This window comes from Erpetoichthys calabaricus, chromosome 2 (genome assembly GCF_900747795.2).
Source record: "Erpetoichthys calabaricus chromosome 2, fErpCal1.3, whole genome shotgun sequence".
NCBI lineage: Eukaryota > Metazoa > Chordata > Cladistia > Polypteriformes > Polypteridae > Erpetoichthys > Erpetoichthys calabaricus.
This window is the reverse complement of record NC_041395.2, coordinates 344,535,861-344,558,665: the sequence shown is the minus strand read 5'-3', so window position 1 is coordinate 344,558,665 and position 22,805 is coordinate 344,535,861. Positions and strand designations below refer to the sequence as shown.

The window sequence follows — 22,805 nt, the reverse complement described above, 5'->3', positions numbered from 1 at the left end:
TTCAGAAGCCATTAAGGAGAAGTATGTCAAACATGACAAGGTGTTCTCTTTCATACCAATGCCAATATGCCTGTATAGATAGATAGATACTTTATTAATCCCAAGGGGAAATTCACATACTCCAGCAGCAGCATGCTGATGAAGAAAATATTAAAGAGTGATAAAAATGCAGGTATAATGGACAATAACTTTGAATAATGTTAACGTTTACCCCCCCGGGTGGAATTGAAGTGTCACATAGTGTGGGGGAGGAATGATCTCCTCAGTCTGTCAGTGGAGCAGGACGGTGACAGCAGTCTGTCTCTGAAGCTGCTCCTCTGTCTGGAGATGATCCTGTTCAGTGGATGCAGTGGATTCTCCATGACTAACAGGAGTCTGCTCAGCACCCATCACTCTGCCACAGATGTCAAATAGTCCAGCTCCATGCCTACAATAGAGCCTGCCATCCTCACCAGTTTGTCCAGTTGTGAGGCATCCCTCTTCTTTATGCTGCCTCCCCAGCACACCACCACATAGAAGAGGGCGCTCGCCACAACCGTCTGATAGAACATCTGCAGCATCTTATTGCAGATGTTGAAGGACGCCAGCCTTCTAAGGAAGTATAGTCGGCTCTGTTCTTTCTTGCACAGAGCATCAGTATTGGCAGTCTAGTCCAGTTTATCATCCAGCTGCACTCCCAGGTATTTATGGGTCTGCACCCTTAGCACACAGACACCTCTGATGATCACGGGGTCCATGAGGGGTCTGGGCCTCCTAAAATCCACCACCAGCTCTTTGGTTTTGCTGGTGTTCAGTTGTAGGTGGTTTGAATCGCACCATTTAACAAAGTCCTTGATTAGGTCCCTATACTCCTCCTCCTATAGTGCCTCACTGAGACTGGCTGTGACTGCCAAGTCAGAAGTTTTCTTTCCAATTTCCTTAATTTATAGTCATTCCAGTGTGTGTTCAGACCAAACTCCTATCTATCTATCTATGTACAGTTGTGCTTAAAAGTTTGTGAACCCTTTAGAATTTTCTATATTTCTGCATAAATATGACCTAAAACATCATCAGATTTTCACTCAAGTCCTAAAAGTAGATAAAGAGAAACCAGTTAAACAAATGAGACAAAAATATTATGCTTGGTCATTTATTTATTGAGGAAAATGATCAAATATTACATATTACATACTGTATACCCATTGATTGAAAACGCCTGACTCGGATTTCACCTTCAAACTAACTGCTAATCCTAGAGGTTCACATACTTTTGCCACTCACAAATATGGAATATTCGATAATTTTCCTTTATAAATAAATGACCAAGTATAATATTTTTGTCTCATTCGTTTAACTGGTTTCTCTTTATCTACTTTTAGGACTTGAGTGAAAATTATAATTATTAACTTACATAGTGCCCTATCTATCTCTCTCTATCTCTCTATCTATCTCTCTATCTATCTATCTAATGTGGCAAGCGGCCATGGTCCATGCCCGGTTGGGACACCCCTGCACATTATATCCAGGGGGAGCAGACCTGGATAGTGCAATACCTTCCCCTGGGTGCTAGATGGCCGCCCCCCTGGGTTGGAGTGATGCCTCGGTTTCGCACAGAGCTCCATGGGAATTGGAGTTGGGTGCAGCCCTGTTGGGTCCCACAGGCACCGCCACGAGGTGCTGTGTTTGGGTCTCCTGAGCCCGTGTGGGCAGCATATTCATCACACCCGGAAGTGCAGCCGGAACTCAGTGATCAAGCACCTGGAGCACTTCTGGGTGGACTATAAAAGGAGCCAGAGACCACCACTCAGCGGCCAGAGTCGGGGTGGGAGGAGACCAAAGCTTGCTGAGGAGGAGTGGTGGTGCCAAGAAGAAGAAGGAAAGTGCGTGATTTATTTGTGTCTGTGCTTTGGGACTGTGTATTGCCTGTCGGACACTGGGAAGACATGCGCCAACAGGGGAAGAAAATAAAAAGTCTTATTGGTTTTACATGTGCCTCTGTGTCAATCTGTGACGGGTCGGGCACAATATAGTGCCTTTATCTTACACTGTCTATCTATTATACGGTGCCTTTCATCTGTCAATTTATCTGTCTATTATATAGTGCCTTTCATCTATCTATCTGTCCTGATTCATATCTGTCTATCTGTCTATTATATAGTGCCTTTCATCTATCTATCTGTCTATTATATAGTGCCTTTCATTCTATCTGTACTAAGATTCAAATGTCTGTCTGTCTATTAAATAGTTTATATTATATTGTGCCTTTCAATCGATATATATATATATTACATAGTGCCTTTCAATCTATCTATTATATAGTGCCTTTCACATCTATCTGTCTGTCTAGCTATCTATCTATCTAGCTAACTAGCACAGCTTCTGTAAAAAGCCAGTTTTCCCCCTTGGGACAAATAAAGTTCTATCTATGTATCTGAAATACAAAGAACATAGCAGAACACAGTCACACACGTTGAAACTAAATAATAAATAAGTGAGAAGGAATTCAAAAATAATAATACATTAAACATACCAGCTAAATAATAAAATGACCGAAAAATATTAATAGCAGTGACTGTAAAAAATGAACAATGCTGAAAATTGAAACAGAGAAAAAAATTTAAGCCTAAGCAATTCCAGGGCAAGTTAATGAATTTCATCTAGTGACTTCTGTCACCTCTTTTCTTTCTTTTTTTTTCCTTTACTAGTTTTGAGGTGCTTTGATGTCACATAGCAGCCATCACTAACACTGAAGCATACTTAGTCGCAACTTCTTTCCTGACAATCCAGAGCACTGTGGTGGCAGCAGGTCTGTGTTGGATTGAGAGCATAAATGAGGGCTTAGAGGATTTGGAGCCACTGCAGGTGTTCTAGTTTGTGTCAGGTTACACACAAAAAGTGTTATCTGTCTTGGAGATGCCTGTTTGACTGAAAATAAGAAAAAGAAATCTGCTTGTTTTGTTCCTCAGCCTGGAAACCCAGCTACATAAGAGCTTGGCTGAGATAATTGTGGTAATAAATCGATGATGAATGGATGATTTTCAGAAGTGCTTCCCTTGGAGTGTGTTGCTCTTGCTTTCTCTCAAGACAGTAGTACTTCTCTTTTACAAATGCTGTGTGGCTTTTTCTGCTGTGAGTATTACTTATGTTCTATAATATGGGGCTTGTGACCCTAATGCACCAATATCCCTTGTGTACACATAATTGATGGCAATTCATGCCCACTCCAAGTGTGGGTTCTCATTTCCTGAACCTACCTTTCAATTATGTGGTCATGGGCACCTAATGCTGCTGTCACATGCTACTATGAGCACTTGTAAGCTCATCCCAGAAGACCAAAAAAAATTTGTTTTGCAACAGGACAAAAAAAAAATTAACAATTTTGCACATTTATATAGCAATTTTCTCACTACTTAGAGCATTTATAATGAGTGGAGAGCCACTTCAACTGCCACTAATGTGCATCATCCACCTGGATTATCGGATGGCAGCCAGTATGCTCACCACACATAATGTATTAGGTGGTGAAATGGTGAGAGTTAGTTAGCCAGCTAGAGACGGGATGATTAGGGGGCCAGAATGATGACTAGGCCGTGGAGGGCAATTTCGGGTGGACACTGGGATACACCCTGCTCTTTTTGAAGGATGCCCATGAATCTTTTATGAGTACAAAGAGTCAGGACCTTGATTTTAGATTCAGGTGGATGGCCTCTTATGAAGTGCATGTGGTATGGCTGCTGTAAAGAAATGAAGTGAGAACTGGCAAAATAATCGTCAAAAATAACGAGCAAAATAGCACCGGAAAACAGAAGTCAAAGCTCAAAATGTTAACTAAAACGTGAAGTTGGATAATCCAAACAAAAAAGTTCCTCTCTGCCTTCAATTCCTTTCCTTAACCAAAACAGAATTAGGAGTAGTTGTTTAAACAAATCAAGTGGCACAGTGGTCAGTACGTATGTGTCCTGACTCAAAAAAGTGATGCAAATCTATTTTCAGTAGATTTAAATCTGCAGGCCGGGCCAGGCAGCAGCCAAAGCTTACCCAAGTTGTAGCTGGTGCTACCCCTTAAGTCAGATGGCATGTTTGAAAACTGGCACTATAAGCAGACCAAAATAATTTCCGTCTTGAGTAGACTATTCTTAGTCACAACCTAAAACAAGCTATTGCCACACTGCTGCCTCACTCCTCCCAAGTACCGAATTTTACTTTTGGACCAGGCACCTTTTGAATGTGGGTTGGCACATTGTCCCTTTTTTTGGTTGGGGGGGGAGGGCGGGGGTAGGGGACGGAGACAGACTGGAATCAGGAAAGTTCAAGTTTATACTCATGTCTGAACACATATAGGGAAATTTCCACCACAATTGTCATGCTTAAAATGCCAGCATTCAACATCTCAACCTCCCTGACCTGCATGTCTTTGCAGTATGACAAGTTTAACAGTAGATGGCACCATTGTGACAGCTGTCCAAACACAGAATTCCACCACAAAAATGGCGGTGTTTATCTAAAAAAAAAAAAAAAAAACACAAAGGAGCAGTTGACATGTTGGACTTATAAGGATGAATGAATTGTTTTATTAAGGAGCCGAAAATCACAGAGCTTAACAAAGGAATGTCGTGTTCTAGAACTGCACAGCTGGTGAAGCTGCTAGATGGACCAAGATGACTTCAACCTGTTTGTTGATTGCACAGAGATGTCTTGAATTCCCCATTTCTGAAAAGTAGGTCACGGTGGGGCCTGTTGCTTGTCTAACAAGCAAACCATTCTTATCTGATCTTGGTGTGGCTTTTGCTGCTTAACTAACAGACCAAAAAATGATATGACAGCGGAATCAAGGAAAAAGAAGGAAAAAAAAAAAAAAGACTCCAAAAATGTTTTAGAAATATGGGGGGGTGCTTCACATAATTTGGAATGGCCAGACTAGAGGCAGTTTTCTAAATTTAAAGTGAAACTTGACAGTGAGGCAATGGCAGCACACAACTCACATAAATCACAAAGTGTCTTTGCCTAACTGACCTCTGGACACCAAAGTCCTTTATTGTACTGTTTATAGTGCATTTCTAGGTTTATAGCATTTTTTAAATGAGTCACACTGTAAATCACAGATGAATATTGAACTGGTAGCCTTGAGGTTTAATAGCCAGTGTCTTGTCCATCAGGCCAGGCCCAGAATTGGCACTTTAGTGGCCTTGCTTCTGCATCTACCATGCGTGTGCCTCATTAGATAGATAGATAGATAGATAGATAGATAGATAGATAGATACTTTATTAATCCCAAGGGGAAATTCACTTAGACCAGCCGTAAGCTTCCAGCAGGTGCTGATTAGCCTCATGGTGGCACTACTGGTTGGAGTAATCATTTCCACTTCCTTCTTACATTCAGATCTTCACTCGCTCAGCATATTCTTAGGACCACTCAACTAATACTGGGTAGGGCCTCCATTTGCACAGTCTCAATTCTTCATGCCCAGTTGGGATGCCCCTGCACACTATATCCAGGGGGAGCAGCCCTGGACAGTGCAGTACCCTCCCCTTGGACGCTAGACGGCCGCCCACTCTGGGTTGGAGCGATGACTCGGTTTCCCACAGGGCTCCATGGGAATTGGAGTTGGGTGTAGCCCTGTTGGGTCCCGCAGGCACCGCCAGGGGGTGGTGTGTTTGGGTCTCCTGTGCCCACATGGGCAGCATATTCATCACTCCATTTACACAGCCTCAATTCCTCATGGCATGGATTCCACATTACATTGGAAAGATTCCCTTGAGGTTCTGGTCCATGTTGACATGATTTCATTATGCAATTTCTACATATTTGTCAGTTTTACATTCATTTCCTGTTCTACTAGATTCAGACCCTGTGACCGGAAAGGCCACTGAAGAACACCAAACTCATTGTCATGTTCATGAAACCTGTTTGTTTTGTGACAAGCTGGAAGTAGCCATTACAAATGAGTGAAATGTAACCATGATTGGGTGCACGTGGTCAGCAATGGTACTAATAGGCTCAAAGTGTGCCAAGAAAGCCATTCCCCACACCATTACACCACCACTAGCAGCCTGGACTGCTGACACACAAGATAGGTTGGCTGCATTGATTCAAGTTCCTGGCACCAAGTTCTGAGCCCTGCCATCTCTGTGCCTCACCAAAAATGGAGATTTGTCATACCTGGCTATGCTTTTCCCATCTTCAGCTGTCCAGTTTTGGTGAGCCTGTATCCACTGCAGCCTCGGCTTTCTGTTGTTTGCTGACAGGAGTGAAACTTGGCCTGGTCTTCTGCTGTTGTATAGCCCATGTGTTGCGTGTTCTGATATGTTTTTCTGCTCACCTCAGTTGTACCAATTGGCTATCTGAGTTACTGTGGCCTTTCACCTCAACCCAGTGTGGCCATTCTTCTCTGACCTCTCTTGTCAACAGAACTGCCGCTCACTTTTTTTTTTTTTTCCCTGTTTCTTTCATTGTTTTCAGTAAACTCTAGAGACTGTTGTGTGTGAAAATCTCAGGAGATCAGCAGTCACAGAAATACTCAGACCAGCCCGTCTGGCATCAACAATCAAACCACAGCTGAGATCACACAAATTATGAAGATGAACTCTTTGAGGGCTGAATATTTTTTTCCAAAAAGAGCAAACTTCTCAAAAGCACACAACGCGGTGGTTTCACACATAAATCAACATTAAACATCAGTTACGGAGTGCTGTGGCCGCCAATTCGCTGTCTCTTGTGGCTTGAGCCACTCACGGGTGGCATGACAGCTGACAGGAATGCGCGGCACACTGGCTTCCAGGAAAAGTGCAATGCAATCGGGTTTGTATCTCTTGTTTTTGTGAGTGGTGGTCCTCCCAGGCGAACATTGCCATAGGCGTGTCACCAACGCAAACGTGTTCAGCACCCAGATCAGCTGATGCCGGTACCTCTCTTTCATTTTCGAGCACGATCTCCAGATCACATGCATCAAAATCGGAGTTCGACAAGTCAGAGTCCAAAAACTAAGCAAAACATGGTCAGTAGAGTATTTTGCTTTGTGCATTTGCTTCGCTCTCTCACCAGATGTCGATGCCATTTTTGACAACGTTTGCTTTTCACTACTCACTCGAGCACAGGGAATCTCTGGTCAAACCAACAAAACGACTCACTTTGTAAAATGAAAGTTAGAACTAAAACGTAAGAGGCAGGTTTTGTCATCATTTACAAGTTGATTACAACTCTCAACCCCTGTGGTTGACAAAAGTTGACATCCGCTCTGAAAGAGTTAATGTGATCATGAACTGAAACCCCTGTCCTGCAGGATTTGATGTATTGTGCTGCTGCCACCACATGATTGGCTGATTAGATAATTGCATGGATAAGCAGGTGTGCAGATCTGACCAAGAATTTCCTCGCTGACTGTGTGCTCACCCAGTTCCACTCGCCTGCTGCCATTTGTGTTGAGCTCCATGGACAGTCAAGTCCGTTCTCAATCGAGAGGTCTTCCCTGTGAGGCCACCTTAATGCAGTTTCCTGTTTAACAATTACTGTTTGTGACTACTTATTTTTCTTTTTTTCCATTCATTGTCTTAACTTCTTTCTTAATGCATTTTTTTCCTCTTTCCTCAGGTGACGCAAGAAGAAGGCCAACAGTTAGCGAGGCAGCTGAAAGTAATTTACATGGAAGCCTCAGCGAAAATCCGAATGAACGTAGACCAAGCCTTTCATGAACTCGTGAGGGTTATTAGGTGAGATCCATGTTCACAACTGTAAGATCAGGTCAACCATTCAGGGGGTCACCTGTCTGTCTTCCTTCTCTCTTTTCTAAGACTTTTTGTCTTCAGCCAGCAGGTTCTTTAATGCTGAATGGGGTGGCCATTTTTGATTGAGACTTTATAGTCTTATTTATTTTCATTTTCCTGATTATTATTTAGCTGAAGTGTTATTACAGTGCCTATAAAAATGGAAGCTTTCAGTTTATATTATTATAAAACTTTGAATCACAGTGGATTTAATTTGACTTTTTTGACACTGATCAACAGAAAAAGACTCTTTATGGTCAAAGTGAAAACACATCTCTGCAAAGTCCATCCATCCATCCATTTTCCAACCTGCTGAATCCGAACACAGGGTCACGGGTGTCTGCTGGAGCCAATGCCAGCCAACACAGGGCACAAGGCAGGAACCAATCCCAGGCAGGGTGCCAACCCACCGCAGGACACACACACAAACACACCCACACACCAAGCACACACTAGGGCCAATTTAGAATCGCCAATCCTCCTAACCTGCATGTCTTTGGACTGTGGGAGGAAACCCATGCAGACACGGGGAGAACATGCAAACTCCATGCAGGGAGGACCCGGGAAGCGAACCCAGGTCTCCCAACTGCGAGGCAGCAGCGCTACCCACTGCGCCACCGTGCCGCCCTCTCTGCAAAGTGGTTAACATAATTTACAAATATAAAGCACAAGATAATTGATGACATTAGTATTCATCGCTTTCCAATTATAATGTAGTAGATGGTGGCCATTACATCCTTGAGTCGTTTTTCACAGGTCTCACTATCAGCTCTGCCATTGCTCTCCATTCTTCTTCACAAATCTTCTCCAGCTCTGGCAGCTGTCATGGCGGTCCTGAGTGAACAGCCTTTATCCAATCCTATTAGAAATACTCCATGGCCTTGAGTTCTGGATTCTGCTTGACCGCTTCAGGACATTCACATTGCTGTTTTCAAGTCATTCCTTTGTCATGTGGGGTTGTCATGTTGCTGTAAAACATGGGTGTCAAACTTGTTATTTTTGCCCCTCAATAAAACTATTTTAAATACCTGATGTGTGCCGGGATATATCAACAGACAACTCCTGCCACTTTTTCTTTACAAATAAGACAAGACACACAGGTACCTCTATGTTAATCACAATTGCATACTTTTCCCCTAATGTCTGTCTTGTAACGGTCTTCTAGAACAGAAGAAACTGGACAAACGATAGGAGACCATTCAGTCCATTGAGCCTGGTTGTTTAGTTAATAGCTAAGCTGTCTTTATCGGCTTTTCTTTTCTTGGACATTGTAACAGATTAGAAAAGATACCAGCGGCCATGAAACTGAAATTAGTATTGAGTGGGAAAAAATGATGGATAGATCTTTGTCCCCAGGGTAAATTTGGTTTCTTACAGAAGTTCTTTAAATAAGTAAGTAAATAATAAATAGGTAGAGAAGTAAGTAACTAAATATACACACACATTTTAGTCTGAACAAAGAAGACCTGAAAATGAAAGCGGGGTATATTAAACACTCCCATAATCTGCTATTTGCAGTGCAGTCGCAAGCATCTAGGCAGCTCAGTTTCACTTTAATACAGGAGCCGGTGGTCCACAGACAGAGAGGGCGACATGCCGACGTGAAACTAAAAGCAAAGTAAAGTTTGTAGAACTGGTCTAAGTAATGGAAATGTTTGATTGCTGTCAAATAAGATGGATGAAGTGTCTGCGCTTATAAGTGGGTCATGGAGCACACAAGTACAGTGGCATTTTGTGCTTTATGGAGAGCTGGCTTAAACCAAATATACCTGACTGTGTGTTAATGCTGGATGGATTTAATCTTGTTTGAGCAGACAGAGACCCAGTGTGGTGTGGGGGTAAAAAACTTCAGGAGGGGGACTGGTCATCTATGTGAATGAGGAATGGTGTTAATGGGAACAGATTATTTTAGCTTCCAGGGTTTGTTGTTTGGAAGTGTGTGAGCACCATTGTGATTGATTGATAGATAAATAAATAGAATTTTATTTGTCCCCAATGGAAAATGTAGCTGAGCGGCACGGTGGCGCAGTGGTAGTGCTGTTGCCTCGCAGTTAGGAGACTCGGGTTCGCTTCCTGGGTCCTCTCTGCATGGAGTCTGCATGTTCTCCCCGTGGGTTTCCTCTGGGCGCTCCAGTTTACTCCCACAGTCCAAAGTCATGCAGGTTAGGTGGATTGGCGATTCTACATTGTCCCTAGTGTGTGCTTGGTGTGTTTCTGTGTGTCCTGTGGTAGATTGGCACCCTGCCTGGGATTGGTTCCTGCCTTGTGCCCTGTGTTGGCTGGGATTGGCTCTAGCAGACCCCTGTGACCCTGTGTTCAGATTCAGCGGGTTGGAAGATAGATAGATAGATAGATAGATAGATACTTTATTAATCCCAAGGGGAAATTCACAAATGGATGGATGGATGGAAAATGTAGCATTTTATAGAAGCCCTTTAAATAAATAAGTACGTAAATAGGTAGATACATAAGTAAATAAATATATATGCACACACACTTTGGTCTAAACATACACCAGAAGGACTAAAAAGCAAGAAAATTAAAAAGAAAGAAAACTTCTGACTTGGCAGTGCCAGTTCCAGTAAGGCACTATACAGGAGTATTGCCGTTGGTATAAAACGGGTTCTCAAACTCAGTCCTGGGGACCCAATGTGGCTGCAGTTTTTGTTCCAACCAGATTTATAATCAGTGACAACACCTGATAGCACTGATCTCATTTAATTAGCTGGTATTTTTTATCTTGTCTTATTCTACATTCACAAAAGCACAATTTTTACATCTATAAGACATTTAGAAGTGCTATTTTTGCTATAAATTCAAATGCTTAGCTCTCTTTTGTTGATGTCATTATATTTTGCCCTTTTCTCTGTGCTGTTTTCCTCCTTCGTTGTATCTTAATAATGATAATTAAAAGCGAAATACAGCAGACACCCAGGCAAACAACACTGAATCATGAAAGGCTGCAACTACTTTACTAATTAATAGGTCTAATGCTAAACAATGGATTGATTAAACAATTAGAACAACTGGAAAAGTAGAATGAAAATGAAAATATTTTTAAAAAGGAAAAAAAAATGCATTTTTTCCTTATAATGACTTGTATATGGGAAAAATAATAATAAATTATAAATATATAAAATGTACTAAACGTAGTTTTTCAATTCCTATATTGTTCCCAAAACACAGAATCTGGGAAATAACATTCCACTTAATTAGCCCAGGAATCCATTTAACACTAGAATTACCAGATCCTACGAAAAAATTCGTAAATCCGTCCCACCTTAAATCCGTTTGCACCTCTCCGCTAGAGTCCTTTGTCATCTAAATGTGCTGATAAACACAAGCTACTAGCAGCCAGCTATTCCATCCCCCCACCGACTTAGAACGAACTTCTCCTAGCTCAAGCCTTGCCTTGATTTGATTATCTGGAATTGAAGTGGAGTTTTAGAGTGGAAATAATATCGTGTTATTTGGAATACACGCATTTCATGTGTGTTCCGTTTCTACAGTAGTCTGTGCAAACACATTTTTAAAACAGAAACGTTTTTCATATTCTAATAGTAAATGACAAAATGTAGGCATAAACTATATAACGTATGAAGCCTGAAGTCCATATATCAAAGAAACACTTTCACAAAAGGTACAAATAAGAGAACACGTGCGCTTTTATTCAAAAATATAACTGCACAAAAAAAAAAAAAAAGCCGTGTTAGCATGCCACATTGACACTCTTACTACAACCGCTGCGGTGGCGTAATGGTATCAGCTCCTGACTGGGAATCAGAGGGTGGTGAGTTCGATCCCGCACGGCTTCACTTCGAGAAGTGAACTGCTCTTATTCTTACAATTTTAGAATAACAACGTAAATTTGATTTCAGTCTGTAACAGCCGGTGTAACTTATGATACTGGTAAAGGTTAGTTTTAGTTTTTTTTTTTTTTAATTCACTTTTCATTCTTGCAGTCGCATTCAGAATCAATCCATACAACCCCATCTGACACAGCTGTTTTCACATAAATAAAAGTGCACTTTTATTCAAGACTATAACCAATGAATAAAGAAAGCAAGTTACAGTTGGTGGTTGATACGCCAGCTTGCGTGGTGCAATGCTAAGAACTGCTGATATCAAGTGACGGTGAGATACGAAGAAGGCAGCTTCGCCAGCGTTTGTGTGTCAGAACCCTTTTGGGGGGGGGGGGGGGTGGCGGTAGTATGCATCGTGGTACACTGCAGACCTATAGCGCGTCTTTATGTCAGATGGGGTTGTATGGATGGATTCTGAATGCGACTGCGAGAATGAAAAGTGAATTTAAAAAAAAAAAATAAAAAAAAAAGCTAACCTTTACCAGTATCATAAGTTACACCGGCTGTTACAGACTGAAATCAAATTTATGTTGTTATTCTAAAGTTTTAAGAATAAGAGCAGTTCACTTTCGAAGTGGAGCCGTACGGGATCGAACTCGCCACCCTCCGATTCCCAGTCAGGAGCTGATACCATTACGCCACCGCGGCGGTTGTAGTAAGAGTGTCAATGTGGCATGCTAACGCGGCTTTTTTTTTTTGTGCAGTTATATTTTTGAATAAAGGCGCACGTGTTCTCTTATTTGTACCTTTTGTGAAAGTGTTTCTTTGATATATGGACTTCAGGCTTCATATGTTATATAGTTTATGCCTACATTTTGTCATTTACTATTAGAATATGAAAAACGTTTCTGTTTTAAAAATGTGTTTGCACAGACTACTATAGAAACGGAACACACATGAAATGCGTGTATTCCAAATAACACTATATTATTTCCACTCTAAAACTCCACTTCAGTCCCAGATAATCAAATCAAGGCAAGGCATGAGCTGGGAGAAGTTCGTTCTAAGTCGGTGGGGGGATGGAATAGCTGGCTGCTAGTAGCTTGTGTTTATCAGCACATTTAGATGACAAAGGACTCTGGCGGAGAGGTACAAACGGATTTAAGACGCGATTTAAGGTGGGACGGATTTACGAGTTTTTTCGTAGGCTCTGGTAATTCTAGTGTTAAAAACGGAAGCTGATTGGAACAAAAACCTGCAGCCACAGTGGATCCCTCGGACCGAGTTTGAGAACCCCTGATATAAAGGACCCCCAGTCTTTTTCTTGACACCCTTCTGCTGAATAATTCATTGGCTGAAAGTCCTCAGTGTTGGTGGTAGATTTTGTTGGAACTGTCATCGTGGGCTCCATGTCACATGTTTTCAGTATTGACGATGTGGGCCGCATTAACAAGGTGCAAGGGCCAAATCCGTTTCATGGACAACCCTTGCTGTGAAATTGATCTTCTCCCAGGTCGCAAGTTTCTTGCAGACTGCATCGGGCTTTCCTCCAGGCTTTCTCCGTATTTTGCTACAAAATAGTTTTACTGTCCCAAGACCTCCAGAGCCTGCTGCAGAGAAGCATCCCCACAACCTCATGTTGCCACCACCAGTGTATTGAGAATTTGCCTTTATTACAAGGTGGGTAAGGTGTGTATAGAGATTTCTTTTCCTTTTTAGCATCCCAGAATTCAACCTTGGTTGGTTTGTAGCTTAACTTGCAGTAAGCAGTGCAACAACGATTGTTCTGCTGGTGGGGATGGTGTGTGTTTGATCGTGTGTAGTGCAAACATGGTGCTTAGTCTGGTGACCAAAAAGCTCAAGTTGGGCCTTATCAGACCATTTCTTCCCTCTGACTAGAGAGTCACCCATGTGACTTCTGCAGTGATGTCCTGTCTGTTTGTCTCTTCTGTAAAGCTGTCACTGGTCTCTCCAATGTTATCCACTGTAGCTTGTGACTCATTGAGAGTTCTTCTAAGGTCTTCTGTTGGCCTCCTTCATTTGTTGTCTTTGTTTTTTTTTGACTCAGTGAAGTGGAAATTTAGTGATTTGATTATTTTGTCATCCCTATTCCCTGACATTTCATGCAGTTGTTTGGAATGTTCCCTTTTGTCTTCATAGTGTAGGTTAGGCTATAAGTTGGACCTTCCAGATACAATCAAGTGAAACCCCAGACAGGGTTGCACCAGGAATTTATTTATGGGCGTAATATTACTTGAGATTAACCGTTTTGTGGTTTTTATTTGCAATTAATTTCGACCACCTTGCCGAAATCTGTTTTCACTTTGACATTAAAGAGTCTTTCTTTTGCTTGGTATGAAAAATGCTAAATGAAATCCACTGTAACTCCATGCTGTTCAACAGTAAAATGGGAAAACCTCTAAAGGAGTGCATTTTTTTAAGCACTATACGTATCTCTCTATCTTTCTCTGTCCCACTTATACGGTGTAGTGCCTTCCTGCAGTGAGTGTCATCCTAAAGCACTTTGCATTTGTAGTTTAGCTATCTTCATATTTCTCTACTGCAGCCCCTGTCAGGTGAAATGAAATCCCTCAAAGCCACATGATGGATCAGGAGTACAACAACAAAACATCACGATGTCAGATTCACACATCTAGTTGGTTGCTCTTTCCATCTCAGACAGTTCCAAAACTGAATTTCATCACATCACATTTCCCTTAACCCTTATCCTTCAAGATGGTCTGATGATCTGGTGACATGGCAATACCATTTCAGTTTCTGCTTTTTTTTTTTTTTTTTTTTACTATAATGAACAGATCATCTCTAGCTCTGAAGGCTTATGTGATGTTCTGTTGGATTTTCTCATGTGCTGCTTGTGTGGCCTATGAGATGCTTAAGGTCTTCCAATAGCAGCTCATTTGCATGGCTTCAAATCTTTGTGCCTGCTCTTCTGTGAGGGTCCACATTTCACATGCATACAAGAAAATTCATTTGACTGGGGAGGACATCAGTCTTGCTTTGGAGTGGATAGTTAAGATGCTGTCATTCCAGATTTGCATAAGTCACTTGAGTGCCGCTGTTGTTTGAGCTCTCCTGGCTAGGATTTCCGGCTTTGGGCCTTCATCCAGGTAGTTCAAGCTTGAATCAGCTTCATCAGGCCCATTGACTTTGGTGTCATCAACGATGTTGTTGGTCTTTTGTGCACTGATTTCACCAACAGTGTTTCACAAACAGCCGATGAAATCCTGAAAGTTCTGGAATGGTGGCTTACCGATCAATGAATGAGAAGAGAGGCAGGTCTTCAGTTCAAGAGCTCAGCTCTGTTTTAATGCGGTCCCATTGTGAACAAGCATATTTTTTGAAAGTGGTTTATTTAACAATATTTTGAACAAAAGCATGGCTGGGTACCTGACACGTGGATTATTCAGCACGAGTAGCCTTAGATTTTTTTTTTGTTTCCCCCATGGGCATTTCAATATTATTTGCTGTTATTCGGTCCCTGTTGATCGTTGGTGGAGTGCGCTAGAGGCTTTGCACAAGAGTTAAAATGGAGGACAGGTTTGTTCAAGAGACGGTCCCTAACCTCTCGTCCTTCTTCCACCCCACAGAAGAGGACAATTCCCACACCAGATGAATGACCTCACTTCCTGTGTACAGGTGCTGGTCATAAAATTAGAATATCATGACAAAGTTGATTTATTTCAGTAATTCCATTCAAAAAGTGAAACGTGTATATTAGATTCATTCATTACACACAGACTGATGTATTTCAAATGTTTATTTCTTTTAATGTTGATGATTATAACTGACAACTAATGAAAGTCCTAAATTCAGTATCTCGGAAAATTACAATATCAATTAAGACCAATGCAAAAAAAGGATTTTTAGAAATGTTGGCCAACTGAAAGGTATGAACATGAAAAGTATGAGCATGTACAGCACTCAATATTTAGTTGGGACTCCTTTGGCCTGGATTACTGCAGCAATGCAGTGTGGCATGGAGTCGATCAGTCTGTGGCACTGCTCAGGTGTTATGAGAGCCCACGTTGCTCTGATAGAGCCTTCAGCTTTTCTGAATTGTTGGGTCTGGCGTATTGCATCTTCCTCTTCACAATACCCCATAGATTTTCTATGGGGTTAAGGTCAGGCGAGTTTGCTGGCCAATCAAGAACAGGGATACCATGGTCCTTAAACCAGGTACTGGTAGCTTTGGCACTGTGTGCAGGTGCCAGGTCCTGTTGGAAAATGAAATCTGCATCTCCATAAAGTTTGTCAGCAGCAGGAAGCATGAAGTGCTCTAAAACTTCCTGGTAGACGGCTGCGTTGACCTTGGACCTCAGAAAACACAATGGACCAACACCAGCAGATGACATGGCACCCCAAACCATCACTGACTGTGGAAACTTTACACTGGACCTCACGCAACGTGGATTCTGTGCCTCTCCTCTTTTCCTCCAGACTCTGGGACCTTGATTTCCAAAGGAAATGCAAAATTTACTTTCATCAGAGAACATAACTTTGGACCACTCGGCAGCAGTCCAGGCGAGACGCTTCTGACGCTGTCTCTTGTTCAAGAGTGGCTTGACACAAGGAATGCGACAGCTGAAACCCATGTCTTGCATACGTCTCTGTGTGGTGGTTCTTGAAGCACTGACTCCAGCTGCAGTCCACTCTTTGTGAATCTCCCCCACATTTTTGAATGGGTTTTGTTTCACAATCCTCTCAAGGTTGCGGTTATCCCAATTGCTTGTCCACTTTTTTCTACCACATCTTGTCCTTCCCTTCGCCTCTCTATTAATGTGCTTGGACACAGAGCTCTGTGAACAGCCAGCCTCTTTAGCAATGACCTTTTGTGTCTTGCCCTCCTTGTGCAAGGTGTCAATGGTCGTCTTTTAGACAACTGTCAAGTCAGCAGTCTTCCCCATGATTGTGTAGCCTACAGAACTCGACTGAGAGACCATTTAAAGGCTTTTGAGTTCATTAGCTGATTAGAGTGTGGCACCAGGTGTCTTCAATATTGAACCTTTTCACAATATTGTAATTTTCCGAGATACTGAATTTGGGACTTTCATTAGTTGTCAGTTATAATCATCAACATTAAAAGAAATAAACATTTGAAATACATCAGTCTGTGTGTAATGAATGAATCTAATCTACAAGTTTCACTTTTTGAATGGAATTACTGAAATAAATCAACTTTGTCACGATATTCTAATTTTATGACCAGCACCCGTATATCAGGAGGACCCGCCTGTTCTGACACGATCATATAAAAGTGCAGAACCTATTGGAAGTCGCCGTCCACTTTGGGGATCTGCCCGTCTCTGTAGGAGCCACTCCGACCCAGAGAGAGAGCCGAGCGCTTGTTAATTTGGTTTATTTTTGTTTTTTATTGTTTATTAGCTTTGTTGCTATTGAAAGGGGAGCTTCAAGCAGACCCAGCCGTTTTCCGTTGCCATTGTCTATTCTATTTTCACACTCCATTCTCCTTGAATAATCAAAATTAACCGTTTTCCTCGTACAAAACTGGAAGCAAGTAACAGATGATCCTTTTTTGTGTGGCATATTCTTTTGAGACACTTGTATGGAGTTGGGGGTTAGAGCTGATCTGGAGTCATCATCTTGCTTTCCAGTCAGCCATTAAGCCACACTTCCTGCCACCCAGCCGTGAAGGTGCTGCACGACTGCTTTAACCCTTCCAATTCTGAAAGAGTTGGCACAAGGATACCAACATCTGTTATAGAGAAAGTAGGATGGAGGTGATCACTGCCTCCTCAATGGGACAGTCACCAACAGCCCACAGTTTTTAACCTTTACATGCCGTAAAAGCCGTGACAACTGAAGTACAGTACTTCTCCATCTCCCACACTGAACAGTCTTCGTCTCTCTTCTATTTTTTCAGAAAGTTTCAAGAGCAGGAGTGCCCACCGTCTCCAGAGCCAACACGCAAGGAAAAGGACAAGAGTGGGTGTCATTGTGTGATCTTCTGAGGGAGTACATCCCATTAAACACTCTGCTGCTGCCACCTCCACCTCTACCACAACCATCACCACCAGCTGCCACCGTCACTGGTCCCCTGTTCCTGCATTTGACATCGGCCGTCTTGTATTTGTGCATGACCTGTAAGGAAGGTCACAACGGTGACAGCCTTAGTTTCAGTCACCGGTGAGTCTGGCATGAAAAGTGAAGGCGTCTCACCAAACCCGTGACACATGAAAGGAGCAGAACACTACTAAAGCAGCTTTTTCATTGCCACACGAGTCCAGTTTTGATTATCCTAACAGACTTCTGTCCTCCATGGACGTTTTTGTTTTTGAGAACTGATTTTAAATGAAACTTGTTTTTAGCTATTGGTAATCATGCCTTATTACGTGAGGTGTTTTAATCACGCTTCTGCATCTTGTACGTTGTGCCATCGTTGCGTGTCTGTTCGTCTTTTTTTTATATCTGCTAATCAGCTACTGTACATAAAGAATTCCAGTTAAGAAAAAATCTATCTATATATATATATATATATATAAATATATATAAATATAAATATTTAAAATATTAAAAAGAAAAAAAGAATTAGCAAATTGAAGAACCTATGTGCCACTCTCCACCAAATCAAGCCGTTTTGATTTATGGACAAGCTTAAGTATTGCTTTAAACTTCTGTGATGTTGGAGCAATAAAAGTCGATTTTTACATATGAAGAGTTCGGGATTTCTACTTGAGCAGAAGCCGAATGGAGTGAGCGGTTAACGTTCGAATGAAAAGCGCATGGCACGCCAAAGCCGACTTCTGAGGTCGAGGAGTCCCAAAGAATGTCCACCTGGGTAGCTCCGCCCCTAAACTCCTCCTCCCTTCACCCCAATAGGCTCAAAGGCTGCCCGTCACTCCAAGGCCTTTGGGAGTCGCCTCATCTTCCTTTGACGGCAGGATTTTCCAAAAAGAAGGGGATACAATCCAGTCCAACTCTTTTTGTATCTTCTTCACGTTACCCTAAGCAAGACGGGATTGAAGTTTCCATCAATGATTAAGTGTTTTTGCTATATACTTTTATACGTTATTTTCTTATCGGACTAGTTAAGTATTTTTATATGTTTGTATACAAATATGCTTTCACAGCATACCTTGTGTATATGTAAAGAGGAGTATTTAATTCTCGGTGTTCCTATTTAACTGACAAATACTACTACCACGTGGAAGCGGTTTTACGGGCCGCGGCGGGTGGAGCTCCACTGCCACCAAACAGACTAATGTGCAAAGCGAGGCCTGCCAAGGATTCAGCAGAGGAAGCCCGCTGCCTGCCAGCCTATCAGGGTTAAGTGGCTGGTTGACGGTATTGCAGCGGTCTCTGAAAATCTGAGTGTGTCTACGTTGAATCTGTCGTGTATATTCTCATTTTGATTTGACAACACCCCTGTAAAGCTTCTGGTGCTAGAGTAATAATGACAACAATAAAAAAAAAAATTAACAAGTTACTCCTTTTTTTTTTTTCTCCCTCTCCATTCATTTTTAAAAGCTTAGTGCTTGGTCTGGGTGGGCCCCGTGGATTTGATCGGTCAGCCAGTCAACGCTTTCTGTAGTGCCACTGACTGAGAACACTGCCACGGGGGGCTTTACAGTTCAAATCGGTGAAATGATTTGGAACACGAGATGCCAATGGAAATGGCCATACTGGATAAACGACATTGATTCAACTTTAGTATGGAAGTAAATTTAAGAACATTAGAATCTGTTGACAAGAACGGGCCATTCAGCCCAACAAAGCTCGCTAGTCCTATCCACTTAATTCTTCTAAATAAACATCAAGTTGAGTTTTGAAAGTCCCTAAAGTCCAATATCATAGCTTTAACAAATCTACGAGGGACCTTCAGCAGTAGAAACCACAAAGTCATAAACCGTTTGTGCAATGAAAAGTCATGAGGGAGAAAGTAAAGGTTTGAGGGCCAACCAGTAGCCCACTTAATGGAAAATCGAAAAACTGTTTTAAAGAAAAAGTCCCAGGGGCATTTTATTGGGGACGTTGCACGGCATTCTGTGCCTCCTTTTTTTTGGCCAATAGGTGGATGATGGGGAGATAGTGAATCAGGAAGTGCAATGGATTAGTAAGGAGGAATTAAGTAGCGATGAAGAATGGAAAGGCCGTTGGTCCAGATGACATACCTGTGGAAGCATGGAGGTGTTTAGGAGAGATGGCAGTGGCGTTTCAAACCAGATTGTTGAATGGAATCTTGGAAAGTGAGAGGATACCTGAGGAGTGGAGAAGAAGAGGACTGGTGCCGATTTTTAAGAATAAGGGGGATAAAATTGATTTGTCATCTTGGACACTCTGCTGATCACTACGCGGGGTTATGAAGCCAAGCATCAGTGATGTGGCACATAGACCCTTCTGGGAGGCACAAAATGTCGCGATTACAAAATGATGATCTGGTGTACTTAAAAAAAATAACTTGATTGCAAGTTAGTATAATTTTTATTATTTATATGACACAACTCGGTATATATATTTCCTAAAAAGGGGTGGAGTGGTGGCTCTGAGGCTATGGATCTGTGCTGGTGTCCAGAAGGTTGCTGGTTCGAATCCCCATCACTGTCAAAAGAGATCCTACTCTGCTGGGCCCTTGAGCAAGACCCTTAACCTGTAATTGCTCCAGGGGCGCTTGTACAATGGCTGACCCTGCGCTGTGACCCCAAGGGGTATGTGAAAACTAACAAATTCCTAATACAAAAAATAGTATAAGGTGAAATAAAGACCAACAAAAAAATAATACTGTATATGAAGCTTCTAAGAACCCACTACAAGGTAGCAAAAGATTCTTTTTTTTTTATTTAGAAATGGTACTGTAACATTCTGATGTTGATTCATCATTGATACAAAGCCCTTACTGTGGCTGAGAAGCGGTGTTTACAGCAAGGAGTGCTGGTAATAGAACTGGCGTAGTCGGCAGGATCTGGATTCTAGTTAAGAGTAGAAGTCAAAAATCGATCCTTTTTGTAGAAGGTTGTGGGACGTGGGAAGTTGGACAAAAGAGGGGAAGATCATTCAGTCTGTCAGACTTGTTAGGTTCGCCTTCCTTATGCTGATATGCTTGAGACAATCTCAAGATTATTGACAATCCTGGTTTGATTCGTTTCATGTTGGGGATTTTTTTCATGTGTACTTTTACTGTGGCAATGACATTTTGCGTGCGTACACTATGTGTATTGTTGCTTACAGTGGTACCAGTCATGTGATATGGATTTCAAATGGCAGAGCACAGCTTTCTGTTCCCTGTACATTAATCAATTAGGGTAGGTATGGTAAGAACAACAAATTCAGTTTAGGAACTTTGATTCTTTGTAGGACTACGACTTGGGTTTATGCTTTGACAGCTTTGACATTGGTATTGTTTGGTTTGTCACTTGGCAATTTGACTCCTGCCTGTTTGTTTGGACTGTTTGTTTTTTTTGCCTGCATCCTTGAGGTGTTCAGCAATAGTAAGCCAAGCATGAAACTTTGAGGGTCACAACACCAAAGGGGAACAAAAGGGCTGTTTGTCACCTGCCCATAATCACTAAGAGGTAGGTGCCAATGACGAAGAAGGTTCTTCTACGAAGTCCTCCATGACTGTGCCCTGGTTAGCAGTATGGACACCAGCTGTGAGTTCAAGAAGGGATCATGCAGGAGATGTGGAGGTTTACTTCATGGGTGACATTTCCTTCCTGCCCACATTACAGGGGGTCCTCAGGTTACGACACAGTTCCGTTCCTACAACAGTGATGTAACCCGTAACCCGAATTTTGATGCAAGTCGAAACGCGCCCAAGCCTAGGTCACTTACCTATCCTAACACATTTGCAAAATCATAATCTAGAACATAAACACACCACTAAGCCACAGAAATATACTGTACTGTAGTAACAGGAAAAATGGGAGTTTTCATGGGAGTGAGCATTTAAACTTGAGAAACGTCGTATGTCCTTGCACCCAAGTTCATCTCACTGCATACCTTTTAGACTCGGGTAGAGATTGGTGGTTTTGAGGATTTAGTAGCGAGACTGAGTCGTTGAAATCTTTGATATTCCCTGCACTACCCTCATGAGTCTTTCTTGTAGGTAACAACTGTAATCGTCATAAAGGAGAAAAATATAAACCTTAGCAAAAGAAAGGTGTATTTTGTCAGATAAAAAAAAAAAGAATAATTTTATCTAAATTTGAATCAAGCAGCTACTGGCTACTACAAAAACTATTTGCCACTTTCCTGGTATCCTCTGTGAATTTCCCCTTGGGATTAATAAAGTTTATCTATCTATCTATCATATAGTGCCTCTGATATTCATCTATGTAATCCTGCCAACTACACTAAATTATCTGTTTATCTGTCCATCTATTATTTAGTGGCTTTCATATCTATCTTATCTATCTATCTATCTATCTATCTATCTATCTATCTATCTATCTATCTATCTATCTATCTATCTATCTATCTATCTATCTATCTATCTATCTATCTGTGACAATAAATGGCTTCAGGTCTTTAGATAAAATGCAATGTTAGTGAAATTGAATGTATTACAATAATTTCTAAATTGCTACACAATATATTTTAAGTAATCAAGTTATCCATCACTTGTACTATCCATGTGAAAAGGTAATTGTCCCTTTACTTACTCATCTGCATGACTGACCAAAGTTTGCTGATATTTTGATTCTGGTGACTGAACACCTCTAGTTCTGGTAATCTAAACATCTCCATGTACTGCCTCTCATCATGAGAGTGAAGTTGCCACCACAAAGTTTCTACGAGAACGCTAGCCCTCAATTGAAGGTTATTCCACTAGCGATCAGGAGAAGAAGTCGTATCTTACCGATCAGGAAAAGCTTACAAAGCCATTTTTAAGGCTGCAGTACACCACAGTGAGAGCTGTTACCTCAAAGTGGAGAACATTTGTAACAGTGGGGCATCTTCAGACGATAGGCGGGACTGAAAAAATGACCTGAAGGGCTCATCAGCAACTCGTTGAAAACGTTATAGAGGATTCTAGAAGAACGGCAGGCCTCTCCAGCCTCAGCTAAAGTCAGCACTCATGACAACAATGATGGATGATGATTCACGATGATGGGGATGCATGGGAGAGTAGCAATGTGGAAACCTCTACTACCTAAGCGTAGCACCAGTATTTGTCTTGTATTGGCCAAGGAAAACGTGGATGATCCTCAAGACTGCTGGAATAATGTTCTATGGACAGACATACGGTAATAACATAAGAAATGTGACAACCGAGACGAGGCCATT

The 22,805-nt window shown here is 41.7% G+C and overlaps 1 protein-coding gene across 1 annotated transcript in view; it reads left to right on the top strand.

The window, feature by feature from the left end:
* The window catches only part of rras2 (RAS related 2), a 122,623-nt gene extending 104,554 nt beyond the window's left edge, over positions 1–18,069 (top strand). The window contains exons 5-6 of the mRNA XM_028796077.2: positions 7,568–7,686; positions 17,446–18,069. Coding sequence (XP_028651910.1) covers positions 7,568–7,686; positions 17,446–17,533 — 207 coding nt within the window. The 3' untranslated portion in view covers positions 17,534–18,069. The remainder of the gene's footprint in view (positions 1–7,567; positions 7,687–17,445) is intronic.
* Positions 18,070–22,805: the final 4,736 nt, after the last annotated feature.